The sequence below is a fragment of the Grus americana genome, chromosome 3, assembly GCF_028858705.1.
Source record: "Grus americana isolate bGruAme1 chromosome 3, bGruAme1.mat, whole genome shotgun sequence".
NCBI lineage: Eukaryota > Metazoa > Chordata > Aves > Gruiformes > Gruidae > Grus > Grus americana.
Window position 1 is genome coordinate 40656585 of NC_072854.1, and position 16561 is coordinate 40673145.

A 16561-nucleotide genomic window follows, 5' to 3' on the forward strand; every position below is an offset into this window, starting at 1 on the left:
AGGAATGCTGTTTAGAATGCTTAACATCTATGAATTGCTCTTTTCAGCAATCATTAGGAAGGCAGTTTATACATTATAATCCAGAATCACATGTGACCTTTATATACTTTTGCAGAAGCTTGACATTATGTTATCATTACACACTTAAAAGTTAAACTGCAGATTCCTAATAACTGATTAGTACTGTAGTCTATAAAAACTATTAATAGCTTTTAATCTTGACTGGGGAGGGGAAGGTTTATTACAACCATTTCAATAACTTTCACAGCTTCAATTTCCAGCCAAAATATATGCTATCTCCAATTAAGTATGTTATTCAAAATAAACTCAGTGAAGTAAATCCCACATAGATTCCAAACTCACTCTAAACCAAGATTCTTCCAGCTGTAGAATTACAGAACTATTTTAAAAATGGGTGAGCTTGTTTTCTCTGAAAGAACTTATTCTCTTAGGAATTATCTTAAAATAATTATAACGAAGGACCACACGAGACAATGTCAAAAAACCAAAAACTGCATTTCCCTTCCAAAGACTTCAAAAAAAGCATGCAACAAAACCGTGCAGAGTGAGGAAGAGGGGAATAGCAACAGTCACTTTACCCTTTTAAGTAAGGTTTTTGTTCCAAGTCTTCTCTTTAAATACCATCCCCTTTTGACAGTTTCATGGGAATAATAGCAAAACCCTTACAACTACTACTTTGAGATATTCAATGAAAATAATAACAAATGTGTGAAGAGTAGCTGTCCTACACACATGAACGATTTATAATTAGCACTCAACAGTTGAGGCTTTGCCCATTGCTGATAGTTACATAGGCACATGATTTGAATAAAGCTCATTTAACTTGGAATCAAATCACTAGAGTTAAGCCCAGTTGTTCACAAGACCTGTCACCCCTATAAAAAAATCCATTTGGTCCTGAAAAGTGTGTTTGGTATATGTCCAAACCCCTGAATATTTCCGTCCTTTAAAATTTCAGACAACAGAAACATGCCCCAACCACAAAGGAATGGATACACAACATTACCAACCAATGGTGCAAAACTGATAAATATTTAAGTCTACTTCTTAAGATAAATGAGGAGAGGAGGAAGGAAAAGGAAAGGAAGGTGTGGTTTAAAAGCATCCAGATGATTCTTGTGTGGGTTCTTCACTCTATCCTGTCATTAGGAGGCAAATGCTCCTTCGTGACCCCAAGACCATAAACATGTACAACCCTAAACATGACTATATTGTGTTTTGAGTGTCTTGTCATTTATAATAATTCACTTATTCACTAGCCATCTAGGGTCAGAAAGTAAGGCGCCCAGAAAGGGGGTATTCATGTCTTGTGAAAAGTTCTTTAGTCACAAATGCTTTCCAGTGATTAAAGGCCCTAAACATTCCTGTCAGCACCATTTCCGAAGCCATCTGTCAAATCTCAACATGCTACATTAGGAAAGAATCAACTAGCAATTGTGTAAACCTCCACTTCACGCATTTTCCACTACTGGGCATAAAATTCCACAATCATGAGAATCTGGCCATGTCATTTGTACCAATCTGAAAATTAATCTATGGCTTCTTTCTCATTCCCAACAGTCTCCTTCAAGTTCAACTCCACATTAATATCTTTGCTCCCGGGAGATAATCTTTCTGTTCTCTAGATCTGCTTTTATGACAAGCCGGACTCTTGTTCTTAATAATGAGTTCTCAAGTGCATATATTTGTTTTTTAATTGGATTAGTACTACTCTCCAATCTTCTCTGTCCTCCTTCGTTCTCATTATTATCCCAACTTTCTCTCTAACCTCCTCCTGTCTCTCAGGGATAACAGTTGTTCCATGAACCCATTCAACTATCTCCTCTTTAATGCATTGCAGTCAGGCTACCATTTTTCTTCCTTGACACCTAATTGTGTGCTAATTTCTTTTACCTCTTAATTTCTAAAACAAAAAATCTGTTTCTCAGTTTTCTCCATTTTTTTAGAGCTGTTCTTCAGCAATGATCACCTTTACGCAAGTCACTCTTGTCACAAATGACTTTTGGGTAACTTTTCACACTAGGAATCTGCAATTTCCCAGTTATGCATGTAAGCTTCATCTCATCATGTAAAGGATCAAAGAATAGGGAAAGAAAAAAAGCATTAGGCCATGCAAATTCAGGGAGAAACTTCTACCTCGTCTTCATTACATTTCAACAACATGCATGAAATTACCTTAAAACACACCCAGTAGACTTCCTTCAAGTAATGGTCACAAATATGTTTCTGAAGAGGCTGCAACTGTCAATAATTTTAAAGTTCTTAACAAAAATAGACATTTTCTTCAATTTGTACAAAAATCTAAACTAAAGAAACATGGGAAGGTATTATAAGTTTGATAATACAGTAACTTACGTGCTTTGGATAAATCAAAATTATTTGATTAATAAACGCAATACAAAAATGTGGCTGCCAGTTTTATCATACAGTTAAGTGTAGTTTTACTACTTGTATTTTGTATCATGATACCAATAAAGTGACAATTATTTAGGCAACAGCCCTTTTTTCTAAAATGTAATTTGCTAATCATAAAAAAAAAAATTAACTTCAGAGATGTTCCTAACTATTTTGTTATAAACACCTTTTAGACAATTAGCAGCAATTCTCAAAGAGCTGCTTTACATTCTGTATCTATTTGTTTGCATTTAGATATCTGCAAGCCATCACATTTGCATGAATATTTTTCAAATATAATAGCCTTTGGCAAGAACGACCCGTTCTGCATTTTTTTAAAATAGCTGCCTTACCATAATTGAACAGCCATAGTATTATGATCGTATTTATTATTTTTTACTAAAACTGCAAGCATACAGATGTGAAAAATAAAAAGGTACTCATACAAATGTAGGAAAATAACTTATGCCCCTTAATAGCTTGCATTTAGTTCAGGTCACATTTTACCATTATAAAGCCCAGTCCTGTTTGATTGCATTAATTTGAATTATTCCACAGACATTTTAAAGCTTTTTATTATTCTTAGTGTTAACAGTCTTTTTTTCAAAACTGGTGTCTCATTACTTTACCAACCCTAGTCCTGTCTGAACATTCAGCTCCACTCATTAGAACAAACATCTGCTACCAACAGTATTAATGAGATACATATCAAGGGATACAGCAAGCCGCTAACCACCTGGGTTAATCACTTTACAGTACAAAGTTGATAAGACAGAGTCATACAGTATTCCTTGAACATGCTGTTACAATTAGCTTATTCAGATAGCAACTACTATTTCGGAAACATAACTACAAAATTGGATAAATTTGTAAAGCCGTACATACCTTGTAGCTACTGTTAACATACAACATGTATTTCATCTCAACAAAGCCAAAAGGCATGATTTTAGTAGTGGGAAATCTGCCCTTTGGATTTCTGTGCCTTATGAATAGATAGTGTTAAAATTATTTTTAAGACACCAGAGGTTTGACAACTGTTCAAATAAATATACAGGATAGAATTCACACCAAACCAGGCAGAATAACTGTAGACTTGATTTATTTTTTAATAATAATTATTTAAAGCAATATGATTTTAGAAGTGTTTTTTCCCCAAACCAGAATGAGTTGCACATCATATTTACATACACATAAATAGCTGGCACAAAGGAAATATTTTTCCAAAGAGAGCCAATGCTACATGAGCTTCAAAGCTCTTTTAATTTAAAGTTCATTTGTCTAAACCCGAGATGCAAATTCACACATCTTTACACACAGGCATTTATAAACAAGAGGGGAGAAGTATTTGTTCACACTGCACTTCCCTTTGGAATGAACATGCTCCAGAAGGAAAGCTGGAGCGAGAACAAGGATGCATGCCTTGCTGATGCTCATGGAACAAGGGTTCTGGAAACCAGGCACAGAACAAGCAAGATCACAGCGTAGACACAAACTCTGCAAATCAGAACACACTAAAAGCAAGGGTAAGTCAAAAGATTTTGAACTTGGGGCTCCAGGAGAATGGAGGAGGAGTTTTGACCCAAACCAGTCTCAGAACTCACACATTTACAAAAATGTGTAAGATACTACTCCGGTAAATTTCCCCAAAATGTTTTATAGAATCACTGTCAAATAATTTAACTAATCAATTTCACATTATTTAGTCAATGCAAGATGATAAATAATGCTCTTTCATTTAGGGAAACACTTTTTTTTTAATTATGAGTAGAAAAATATAACAATACTAAGAAAGCAAGAAAACATGCACTGTTCTACCACTGAAAAACAGAGAAACAAACCCCACCAACAACACAGCTCTTAAACCAGAAGGGTGAAAGTTCAGCTCAAGTTGAAATCTAGGAATAGCAAGTGCCTTTGGAGAGAAGTAAACGTCCTCAATGAAATTACTGACACTACATGTCAGTTAAGACAATCTTCAAATAAACAGTTCAGCTATGAAACCTCTAGAGAAGACTACTGCTGCAGAAATAAAATGCAGATATTTAATAAAGGTGAAATTTAAGAAGTGTTGCTAAGTTGAGCAAATATTGCCATGAACTGAGATGAGAGTGCTTTATTTAAGCGAGAAAGTATAATATTGTCCTGGTTTCAGCTGGGATAGAGTTAATTTTCTTACTAGCTGCTGGTTAGTGCTGTGTTTTGGATTTAGGATGAGAATAATGTTGATAACACACTGATGCTTTACTTGTTGCCAAGCAGTCGAGGACTTTTCAGCTTCTCATACTGCCCTGCCAACAAGAAGGTGGGGGGCATCCAAGAAGCTGGGAAGGGACACAGCCAGGACAGCTGACCCAAACTGACCAAAGGGATATTCCATACCATATGATGTCATGCTCCATATATAACTGGCAGGTTGGCCAGGAGGTGGCGCAGCTCTGGAACTAGCTGAGCGTCGGCTTTGGGTGGTGAGCAATTGTGCTGTGAATCACTTGTTTTGTATATTCTATTATTATTATAATCTTCTTCCTTTTCTGTCCTATTAAACTGTCTTTATCTCAACCCACAAGTTTTACCTTTTTTCTTTTTTTCTCTCCCCCATCTCACTGTGGGTAGGGGGGAGTGAGCAAATGGCTGTATGGTTGTTTTAGCTGCCTGTCAGGTTAAACCATGACAAATACAAAGTTATTATTTAAGTACCTGCTTTTCTCTAAGTCCAATCAGGTTGATGAAACAGCAGTGCTTTTTTTAAGCAGAGAGAGAGAAAAAACAAACAAAAAAGTATGCAAGCCAAATCTTATTGTAATAGGTAAACCCTAGACTGCTACATCTGAACCACACTTAACAGAATAGCTTCAGAGATATTTGATGACAGTGGTTTCATCTCCAGATAAAGTAAACAGGGGATCCATAAATGGATCTCCACTAACTGATGTCTTAATATTAAATTCAGGAAGGTTCACGCGTGTCAACACAAGCATTCGGAATAATTAATGAAAGTCTGTTTAATTGCATATGGAGACCAGATCATTGAAGAACAACAAAATAATTAGAAGCATGTCCAATGTAAAAACTGCCGTACTAATTTTTCATTGTTGATTAGGGTAGCTATCATGTACAGTGTTTAAATGTCCAAATAATAGCTCAGGTTTTCATCTTTAATCTTTCACAATATTCCTTCAGCTGAATTTCATTAACACTGGATCTTTGTAGCACCATTTTCTTCTCTGAATATACCTATCACTCTGTGTATCTCCATAATCAACTGCAAGTTATTATGTTTTGAGAAAATTTAAAAGAAGTATTTAGTTCCCTCAGTTTTAGTCTTCATGCATTCTGTTTTGCCACCATTCTAGAACGCTAAAAACACAGGACAGAATGTCCAAAATACTGAAAATTCCTACAAGAAACTACATGTACACTTTTATTTCTTTCACAAAAGGCAGTCTTCCAGATGCACTACTCTTTTCCAGATAATTATTCTCATATTCAGAATGTATGCATCCTGTACATTTGAGTAAGAAAATAAGAATATTACATAAGACTTCAATTTTCCAAATGAGTAACATATGACAAAGACAGACTCTTTGTATTGAAAATATAAACAAAAAGAAGAAATGTGGAAAACCAGATTACAACCCTATAGAATAGCACTAATTGTAATTTTACAGCATGTTAATATTTGTTCTAAGACATACCAATCTGTATTAGCTAATGACCCACGAGTTTGAACAGATTATTCTTCAGTGGCAATGCACACTAGAGACACTGCAGATGAAGCAATTTTTTCCTTTAATATCAAACGGCCTTCTGTAAAGAAATTGTTTTAAAAACAGAATTATTTTCTGCTATTGCTATTTCTTGAAGCAATAGGCTTAAATTATAGGAAGACTTTTCCATAAACTGTCTTTAATACATACTAAAATACTAGTGTAAACCAGTGCCTAAAACAAAGGCTTCCTGAAGGACTAAGCTGTGAAAAAAGGCAAGGAATACCAATATCTGAGCTGCACAGGACATTAATACTTTGCAAACATGTTTTCATAGTTTTACAAGTCAAGTCCATGGGCAGTATATCTGAAATGTGGATTAAAAGCATAAAAAATGCAAAGACTCCCATCTGGCTCTTTGCATGGTCAGTTTAAGTTGGCTGAGTTTACTTCTTTAGGCTGAGCAGCTTTTGAATGCACTGTACTGCTCTGAGAGTAAGTCTGGATCTCTCAACACCATGTTTCCGTAACTTCACACGCTGAGAACGTCTGCACTGCATTACCCAAGTGCTTGTGCATACAACCAGTCAATGTTAATAAGCCAAATATTTCCACCCATTTCTTAATGCTTGGATGCCATACCGAGTGCAAGCTTACTTTGTATTTTCATACCACGCTCTGCCCAAGCTAATAAACCCTTGAAGAACAAAATCCACATATGAGAGGCACCTGAAGGGTCCTTTTTGTAGGAGAAAGCTTAGTCTGCCTGAATTGTGCTGAATCCTGACTGACTCCATGTGGAGACACCTGGCAATTCTCATAAGACATCCAATTCCCTGTATTTTCCAGGCTTTTCATTATCTAGGACATCCCATACTCAAGATAGCAAGCCCAACAAAAGAAAGAACACAGGAAAAACTTTAGAAGACAGCATACACTGTTTGTTGATTTAGTATCAAAGCTTTATTTTGCTATCCCAGAATATGGAAGGGAGAATGCTTTCCATTGCACTGCTAAAACAAAACTTCTTTTGCCCATATCTATACCCAAAACCAGTATTTTCAGTTCACCAATCTGAAAATAAAAATTCTTACCTCCTCTTTTTGAAAGCATACATCTCATCCAGACAATTGATGCCTTCTAACTTGTACACACGTAGAACACTGAACTCTTGTTAGTCTAAAGCACCATGCACAAATGAGCATAACAGTTCTCCTCTTACTGTGTGTCACATTCACTGGAATTGTGCTTTTTCTGATCAAGCCAAAGCAGGTTAAAAATTTATTCATTTGCTCTAAGCGAATAAAAACTAAAGTCATTGCACTTAGCGCAGATTACAATTGCTTAAATACTACTGTATATAAAGAACATCTTTTAGAAATAAAAAAAAAAAATCAAGCTATTGAAATGAATGTCACACAATTTAAATTCTGTTACTGAGACACTATTGACTATGATGTAAGAAACTACACTATTAATTGCCTCACTGCAACAAAATTATGCACCCGCAACAAAAAGGAAGACTGTGATCTGAATGCTATGAGTAGCATAGGTTAAAACCATTTCCATTAATATCTGGGATTCTTGATTTTAGTTTTGAAACCAGAAATACTGAAGAAAAACAGAAGGTTAGAGTATCAATCCCCATTGATCATGATTTCAAAACCTCAAGAACCTCAGGGTTGTAATTTCACAAATTTAACAACCTGTTAAAAATATTCAGTCCTATGAAAATAAGTATGATTTTGGAGATTTGGAATTTTACTCAAGAAAGATTTGTTTGTATGAAAAGTCACAGCACCTCTTTGCAAGAGTATAAGGAAGTGGAGCACCTAACATTTGGGGCTTTATTTCAACATGAACAGCAAACACTTTCTATACTTCATCCAAGCTGCTGGGTGTAGAGGCAAGAGACCCTGCATGACATGGCTTTTTCATACGAGACAAAGCAACACAAGGATACCTGATGATACCAGATGCACATGTTTAGACAACTGAGTTTCATGCAGTTGAGACTGATCTATAACCAGTTACAATCAGAGAAAAAAAGCGTTTTGCCATTCTGTATTTGATGACGTATGGTGTTTCTCCTACTTTGAAATGCTAACATGAGAACGCTGGAGAAATTAAATACAAGGATGCATTTCAAACCAGAAATAACAACACTGAAGAGGTTCAACACACCAATCCAATTAGGTTGTAGCCTGCTATAAAAAAAAGTCACCCCTACAATGAATGTAAGAGAACTGGCAAGGGAAGATGAAACTATTGACTCTTTGGCTAACCAGAACTGCAAAGGATCACAGTACGAATAAAAAAAAGCCTATGAAATTTCTAATACTAGCCAGCTTCTGAAGGATCAACTAGAAGTTTTAATTTAGCTTTTATAAACAAATTCTTTAGTTTAACAAACTCTTACTGTTATCTAAGATTATTCTAAGACTTTGGTGGCAAGTCCTGGCTGACAAACAGGCAAGGGTCATGAAGAAGAATAAAAGTACATACATTTAACAGTCAGTCTGCACAGCAGCTGCTGAAAAGAAACTTGGCCACGAACTTCAGCAAATGTTGGGTACCAAGACAGCAAAAAAATTAATCTCTGGAGTCAGTTTTGTTGTTAGAATACACTTTGTCCTTTGTACAACCAAATTCACTTTCCTGAGAAAATACAAACCGTTTACCCAATTCACTGGGTGTTTCTTTTTCATTTAAAATGAACTTACCGAGTGCCGTCTGCTTTCCAGCTAACTTTGTATGGCTTCTGCTCCAAAAATTTAATATTTTGCTTGTCCATGGAAACAGGCTGTGCTCCAGGGAATCCAGACCTAAAAAAAAAAGAACCATGTTTATTAATGTTCTGCAATAAATAGTTGCACAAGGCTATACATTTTTTACATTAGACTGAAGTCACACGTTGTACCAGACTTGCTGCAAGGTTAACTTTGAGTTAGAACATCTTCTCCAATAAGGTATTTTGCAAGAGAAACCAAATGCCTATCTGGTAAGAATAAAGATATTAGTGTTTATGACAAAACACTAGATCATCTAGAATTTCAAAGTTTTAACTTTGGAGGAAGAGAGATTTGAATTCAAAATTGCAAGCACTAGAAGAACTACAAGCATCAGCAAGTTAGGAAGCATTGTGAGCATCTCCCTGGATCATCAACTTTGGAAAGGAGGAGTTCAGAATCAGTTCATTAAACCCAACGTTCTCATTAACATTGGACACAAATCCAAGTTGGCTATAAATATGAGTATTATACCTTAAGACTGAAGTGTAATAGCAGTTGTATAAGTAAGTCTACTGCTTGAGCAAGCACTAAATTTTACACAAATACCTGTACTGGACTACATCTGGAATTTGGACAGCAACAATGCATCAGAAAACATTTTTTTTTATCTCAACAGAAAAGCAGTTCTAGAATCTTGTTTCTTAATATCAACAGCTGATCATTCCCTTTCATAGTACAATGCAAGACACTCATCTGTTTTACTGCTGAGTGTTCTTGAGGCTTGCATTTTGTTTTAAACAATCCACCCAAAAATAGTCACCTTTTTTCGCTTTTACAATGAGCTGCTTCCTTCTGCAAAACTAGAAACGTAACACTTATTTCCAGACAGTATAAACAAACAAGTTCTAAATGTTCTCATACCCTTCCCATCCACAGAACTGCTGACATTTTTGCTGTATTCCTCCTAACTTCGGTTGTGTTGTCACCTGGGTCACACATTTAACTGTTATTCCTTCCAGGAAAATTGCACCCTAAATAAAAAAAAAAAAATTAAAAATTAGTATTTAAGCTAATACGAGTCTGACTCATTATTTTTCATCTGTAACTAAAATGTTTATATTTAAAAAGAAAGCCTGCTAGGATCAAGTATTTAATAGTAAATTGGTCACATATGGAATTTGCAGGGATCAAATTAATCATCCTTAGTACACAAAATATTCTATAATAATAAGGTAGTGTAAGACATCTATGTGTGGATAAGAATCTGAACCTAAACAGTATTGTAAGCCTGGAGCAAATCACTATACATTAAAGATCACAGAACTCTTTCTGGCAGAAGCCTTTGTGACACCACTTTTAAGTGTGTCAGAAAGTATGGCCTCGAAATAAGTAAACTGGAAACTAAGGATAAAATTGACCTATGAAATGTTAAATAAAAAAATTTAATACATAAATAGTATTTCTAGACCAACAATTCTGTGCTTTCCTTGATTCATGGAAAATAAGAGCTGCTCACTAACAGCAGAGACCTAACATGCGAGATAAACATAAGTAGCTTGGTAGTTAGTGAACTAAAGTCACAGGGAAACATCTTTAGACAGGAGGATTTTGGTGTTTGTTTCATTTTGTTTTTTAAACAAAAATCCCAGGAGATGAAGACATTAAGTCCTACTTTTCTCCCTCCAAATCTTTGAGATGCATGTTTTGAATTAAATATGTTAATTTTATCAGTCCCAGATGGTAATTCCAGTACAAGAAGTTGGATTTTACCTCCACCTGTCTGATCTATCACGTTACACGTCTCAAAACTTAAACTTACACTGTAGGGAAAACGATTGAAAGAATTAATGTATTTATGCAGCAGCAAACTTAAAGGGTTCTCAGTTGATCTAGGACAAACTTCCTAACAAAAGAGAAAGCAAACAGCTGGTTTGTAATAAAATATTTGTGTAAAAATATACTTGCATAATTTTATTCTCAATCTAAACCAGGTTACTAAAGTGGAGGTGCTATCCTGAATGCCACAGAAAAGCCTAAGTAGAGATCAATAAAAGAATACTGGTTATTTTAGAGTTTAATTTTCAGTATATTCCAGAAAAAGTTTGATACCAAGTGGAATAAAAAAAAATTCTGCACAACAGAACACAGTAAAGCCATCAGGTCTACAAAGCTACATAATTAAAGACTTCTATAGAGATCCCAAATCAACGAGACTTATTTCAACAGCATCTCAAATAAATTCTCAGTGCAGACTAAGACGACCAAAGCATGAAGTTTCTACCTGTTGAGCTATGAATCTTGCAGAAGAAGATAGAATTATGTCGTATCTGTTCTCTAAAATGCTTGAAACTTGCCTTAACAAATCTAGCTGCATACTACTGATGAAAGGAGCCTTTTCGCTCCCTTCCCTTTCCACACACCATGGCACTCATCTGTTCTACTCTTGAGCAAGTCTAGGAACTCAGTTGGCAAAATTATATTATAAATTAGTCATTTTCTTCCAAATTAGTATCCTAAACTAGCTCACCATAAGATGAATCAGCACTTGTGCCAGTACAAGGGAAGCAGAAGGAACACAAGGAGTACAGGGAAAGCAGGACCGCAATTTTCAGTACAACCTGCATTGAGTTAAGATTGGCTCAGTTCCATCACCAAATCACATTCTGAGAACAGAACATCCTAAAGAAATAAGCCAGTTCCTAACCCTAATTACCCTAAGCTCCACAGACTTTTGGTGTGTCACTTATCCCTTATTAATTATGTGGGCACCAGCAGGTGCAAGAGCACACAGGTGACTGGGTGAGGGAAGCAGACAGCTACACATGCCTGGCCAGCGTGTTGTCTGAATTCTGAGTGAGTGGTTAAGAGCACCATGAAATAAAGGAAGATGGTTGTGCCTTGCTTCTCAGAATAATGGCACAGTGCGACGGCAGGAGGCACTGCTAAGATTAAAGCAAAAGACAGGCAACTGGAAAGATTTTCCAGAAACAGAGTCATAAATACGAAACTGGTGACTGCCATTTGAAAGTGTCTCTTGCAGGTTATCTGATTAAGAGAGTTATGCGCATACACAACTGGTTTTGGAGCCACAAATGTCAGAGTGCATAGTACTGTCAAGTTTCCCTACAAATCGAAATCATCTGCGTGCTGCTTTCACACTTGATATAATTTTAAGCAATTTCGAAAATTGTCCATATGGTAAGAAAGGTAAAAAGTTAGAATGATGTCTTCAAAATTACAAAACATTAGCTTCTCAGAACATAGAAATTATACATCCTAATTAGTTTCCAGTAACTTTGCTTTGTTTGTTAGTTTATTCTAACAGCTTTTAATTGTTTATTCATTTTAAACACCTGACCAAACACAACAGGTTCTGTTGCACAGGCAGCATGTGCTTGATGTACATAATTACATATATACATATGAATTATTTTGTTGGGGGGGTAATTTTGAAAGAATTAAGGAAACAAGTACAGCCTATAATTCAACAAACAAGCCAAGCTTCTGTGTTTTCATACAGGCTTCTCCATTCCCCTGATCAGGCACCTATAATCCCTACCTGTAATGCTGTCAAGTTGAAAGAAGTAGAGGACTGGGGAAAGGGAGGAACAGAGCAAGGTGCTGAGGACATAGGATGAAGAGAGGAGGGTGTGCAATATTAAGACAGTAAAGGCAGAGAATATTTAACTTGATTACCACAGCCTAAGAATATAATCAACTCGGTTATCCAGAGACTCAACCAGGATGCTAGTTTAAAAAGTGCCATAGCTGTACACACACCAGAAGAGGCTTTCACAAAATAAGGTCAGGCCTCAAGCATGCTCACTAGCTAAGGCACACACTACAAAAACAAGGTGAGTCACTTGGGCATCCATGCTTGACTAACTCAGCACTCCAGGTTCATGGGGACTTTTCCTCGGGAAAGGTGCCAAAACTGAGCCAGATCCATGCACTTTCTGCACTGTTGTTGAGCTAACAACCCTCTGTGGAAACAGGACGCTGGAGAACACGGTGCAGAGATGCCAGAGCACCTCAGGTCCTCAGTGCTGCTACTAAGCTAAGAGTTTTAAGCCCTAGTGTATCCAAGGTAGCTACGTGCACTTAGTACCTACACTCTGCACAACCTTCACACCATCTGTACTAATCAAGCTCTCCTCACTTGCCTCCGTATCCCTCCACCCATCACTTCAGCTGAAGGAAAAGTGGCAATGTTTATCATCTTGTGTTGCTTCAGATCCTAAACACCATCTGGAGAAGTGGGTGGGTGGAAACAGCCCCAACCACACACCACCCTGACCCTAGTGGCTATCACCAGGCTTGGGTGATAGCCAACCTCATCTACTCAGACTTGACCAAGTGCCAGTATGCTCAGAGACTGCCTTCCAGAGGACAAGTAACATTCCAAAATATATCAGGAAGAGAAAGAGTCTGCATCTTCTAAGAGAGAGGAAGGGAGAGCCAGGGAGTTACACTGATCAGCTTAGATTTAATACTTAGAAATACAGGATCAAATCACAAAAACTGCCTCTAGGCATGTACAAGCAAAAAAAGATACAACAAAATCACACTGACAGTCACTCAGTAACAACAGTGTTCAACGAATCATTTGGTTTTGGTGGTGAAACAAGTTTCATAGAATTGGGAGAAGTAGGAAATATCACATCTTTTGATGCTGGCTTTTGTCTTGGCTTGTCTTTCATTTGCTTGTCTTGTTCTCATAGAGGAACTCAGAAAATATGGGGTAGATGTAACTTCTATACAACAGAAGATCAACCTGTTTCAAAATCAGGTTCAGAGGAGCTAGTGTTCTCTAATAAAATGGGACAATATATTGAGGGGTCTGCTTTAGGTATAAGAGAATTAATTTATTTTCCCTAGATTTCCTAACAGCATATTCTTATTTTTGTGACACCTGTGAATTTAGTAACAGGGATACAGACTGTGATGGCAGCTTAAGAATTCAGTATCATGCTTAATTTTAAGAATGGGCTGGAAAAAACACCTTGCAACTCAGAATAAACAAAGTTCTACACTTAATAAGGACTGAGCAATTATACAAATACACACTGGTAGATAATAAGAGAAAAAAAGATACAGAGGCAGCAAGAGACCAAAAGCTGAATTAGTATTATTCTGTCTTGTAAAAGGCAATTATATTGAGATATATAAACAGAAGTATTAGCCTTAAGACTGATTCCTCCATAATAAGCACTAGGATGACATCAACTAGAGGCTTGTATTCGGTTATGGGCAGCACAGTCTCAGAAAAACATGGGTCAAAGAATGACAAGAATGGTCAGAAGCATAAAAATATGGACTATAGCGAAAAAGTGAACAAATTGGAATTTAATATGGAAAAAGAGAAGGCTGAAAGGCAATGACACCAGTATTCAAGCATGTAAAATGCTGCTGCAAAATCAGAAAATGGGCTTTTTCCCATAACCATCAAGATGCTCATGGACAGAATGATAAGTACAGGGGTTAACTTTTTTGGGAGAAAAAAGTAGGTTAGGGAAAAACCAAGTCACTAATATTTAGAATCAAAGTACTTTCATAGTTATATAATAAATATCCTCACTATGTCAACCATGAGGTTTAGTGGCTTCCCTCTGTCTCACAGATGACCACAATACACCTGCCCTCAAAATCATGAAGAAAATCATTAACAGCTACCATCTCTTCCAGACTGTTTCAGATGTAACCATCCATTTTTGAAGCACTACATATTACACCCTGCCTGTGAAATACACAGCTTACATTGGGCTAGAACAGATGGCACTCCTTAATAAACAGTGAAAAGATCTCGTTGACCCATGAAAAGCTGAAGTTCTGGCTCAGAATTATAACTTTTTATCCTATTTGCAAATTCAAGTGTTTTTTTTTCCTGAAGTAAGATCCTAAGTGTCAGCTAATAATGTTGCTTCAATGCTACAATCATTATGGCATGCACTAACTATGTCAAATCGTATTTCGGTTTCCTGTGCAGCATCTGAGACTAAAGCAAACAGATTTGCTATTACCTGTCAACTACATTCGCATGATGACAAAAGAAACTGTAATGGCATTATGTTCTAATTGTTCCCACAGTTTCTGTGGTGTAGAAAATAAAGGTCCTCAAGACTTTTTGACATCAAAATACGGACATTTTAGCAAACAACGCTGCAGTAAAGTTTCTCATGGCCAGGAGAGAATTTCTGAAATGCACAGCATGCTAAGTTCACTTTGCAGGCTAGCTGGGCAGTTGCTTCTGACTATTCATTATGGCTATCATTATGCCTGGGAGACGTCTCCTCCTCTTCCCCTAAGCTCTTCATCTATCCCTGCAGAGATCTGGGTAAAAATGAGAACATTTCAGAACATGACTACCACACCAGCCACCTCAAGTTTGACACTGTCTACCCCTAGGTGTTTAGAGGAGGAGTCAAATTAGAATGCTGAAAACATCTGCTGCAGGAAATTAGCTGTAGTGCTCAAAATTTAGCCCTTTAGACAGTAAAATAAGAAAATCTGAGCAAGAGGTATTTACCTGATAATCATTCACCCTGTAGATTGCATATTTACAAGGAATCACAAATAGATTGTATCCATCTCTACTCAGTTAAGGAGCAGTCCAATCTGCCAGCCAAGAACATGGTAAAGAATTCTCCCCGTTCCTCCTCTTCATGTCAAAGAATGTTCCTCCAGAGCTGCAAAACTGAATTATACGAATATGCATATTAACTAGATGATTATTTCTTTCATAAATTACCTAACTCATAATTAACTTTTACTTATTAATATGCTTATTCGTATAATTTAGCCTCCAGCTTTCAAAAAACTATAGTGGCAGATAACAAAAAGACTGGGAAGCCAGTATCATGATTCCTGTTAAACAGACTGGTTTAGTTTTATACCTGCTGAAAAGAGGCCATCATTGGACCTCACCATCATGCCTCATTTGCTAATGCATCAAAAAGCAAGTAAAAAAAATAGTTTTGAGGTTTTGGACCGAAGAAATTTTTTTTAGATATCAACACTTTACTGCAAGGCTAATGGAGGTAGCAGCCATATCCCTGAATATATTTTTACTATATATTTTTACAGCATAGACAATTTTTTATTTCAGCTGATGGATTATTTGAAAGTTTTCAAAGTTCATCTTGCTGCTTTGGATGAGATTTTGCATTCCTTTCAGGCTAATTTCTTCCCTATTCCATCTGTAAACCATGTTGAACAGCTGCAGTAATAACAAAATGCATTTTTGCATCATATTTCATATGAGGATTTCCAAGTGTTTGCAAACACACACACCTCAGCACATAAGTAAAATAATTTGGTATTATGCAAAAAGAACTGAATCTATTTTTGCACTCAGCAATATTCTCCTCTACTCGCAAATAAAAAAGTCAGGAATTTAGAGAGAACTGAGCCATTACTCTTCAGATAATACAAGTATATTCTTTGTACTTAAGCATTAGTTCCATACCATAGTAACTTCAGTAACTTATTTCATGGGAATTATGCAGATTTATGTCCAAATAATCAGAGTAAGTGATAAGCCATATTTCTTATCATTATACAGTTTAAATAGCCTTTAACAAAATAGAATTTCACAGCTGCCTTGGGGTTTTTAAGCTCATGTTTTTTGCTAATCCAATTCTCAATCTTTCAAAACTTCCAAAAGTAAAGAGTAAAAATGCTGACTTTCATCCACATTGCTACCAAAAT

At 36.3% G+C, this 16561-nt stretch overlaps 1 protein-coding gene across 5 annotated transcripts in view; it reads right to left on the reverse strand.

The window, feature by feature from the left end:
- Positions 1 to 16561, reverse strand: part of RNGTT (RNA guanylyltransferase and 5'-phosphatase) — a 207558-nt gene that overhangs the window by 156175 nt on the left and 34822 nt on the right. For all 5 annotated transcript variants that reach the window (XM_054818904.1, XM_054818906.1, XM_054818909.1 and 2 more), the window contains 2 exons: positions 9776 to 9885; positions 8846 to 8947 (listed from right to left, as the gene is read on the reverse strand). In XM_054818904.1, the coding sequence (XP_054674879.1) occupies positions 8846 to 8947; positions 9776 to 9885 (212 nt within the window). The remainder of the gene's footprint in view (positions 1 to 8845; positions 8948 to 9775; positions 9886 to 16561) is intronic.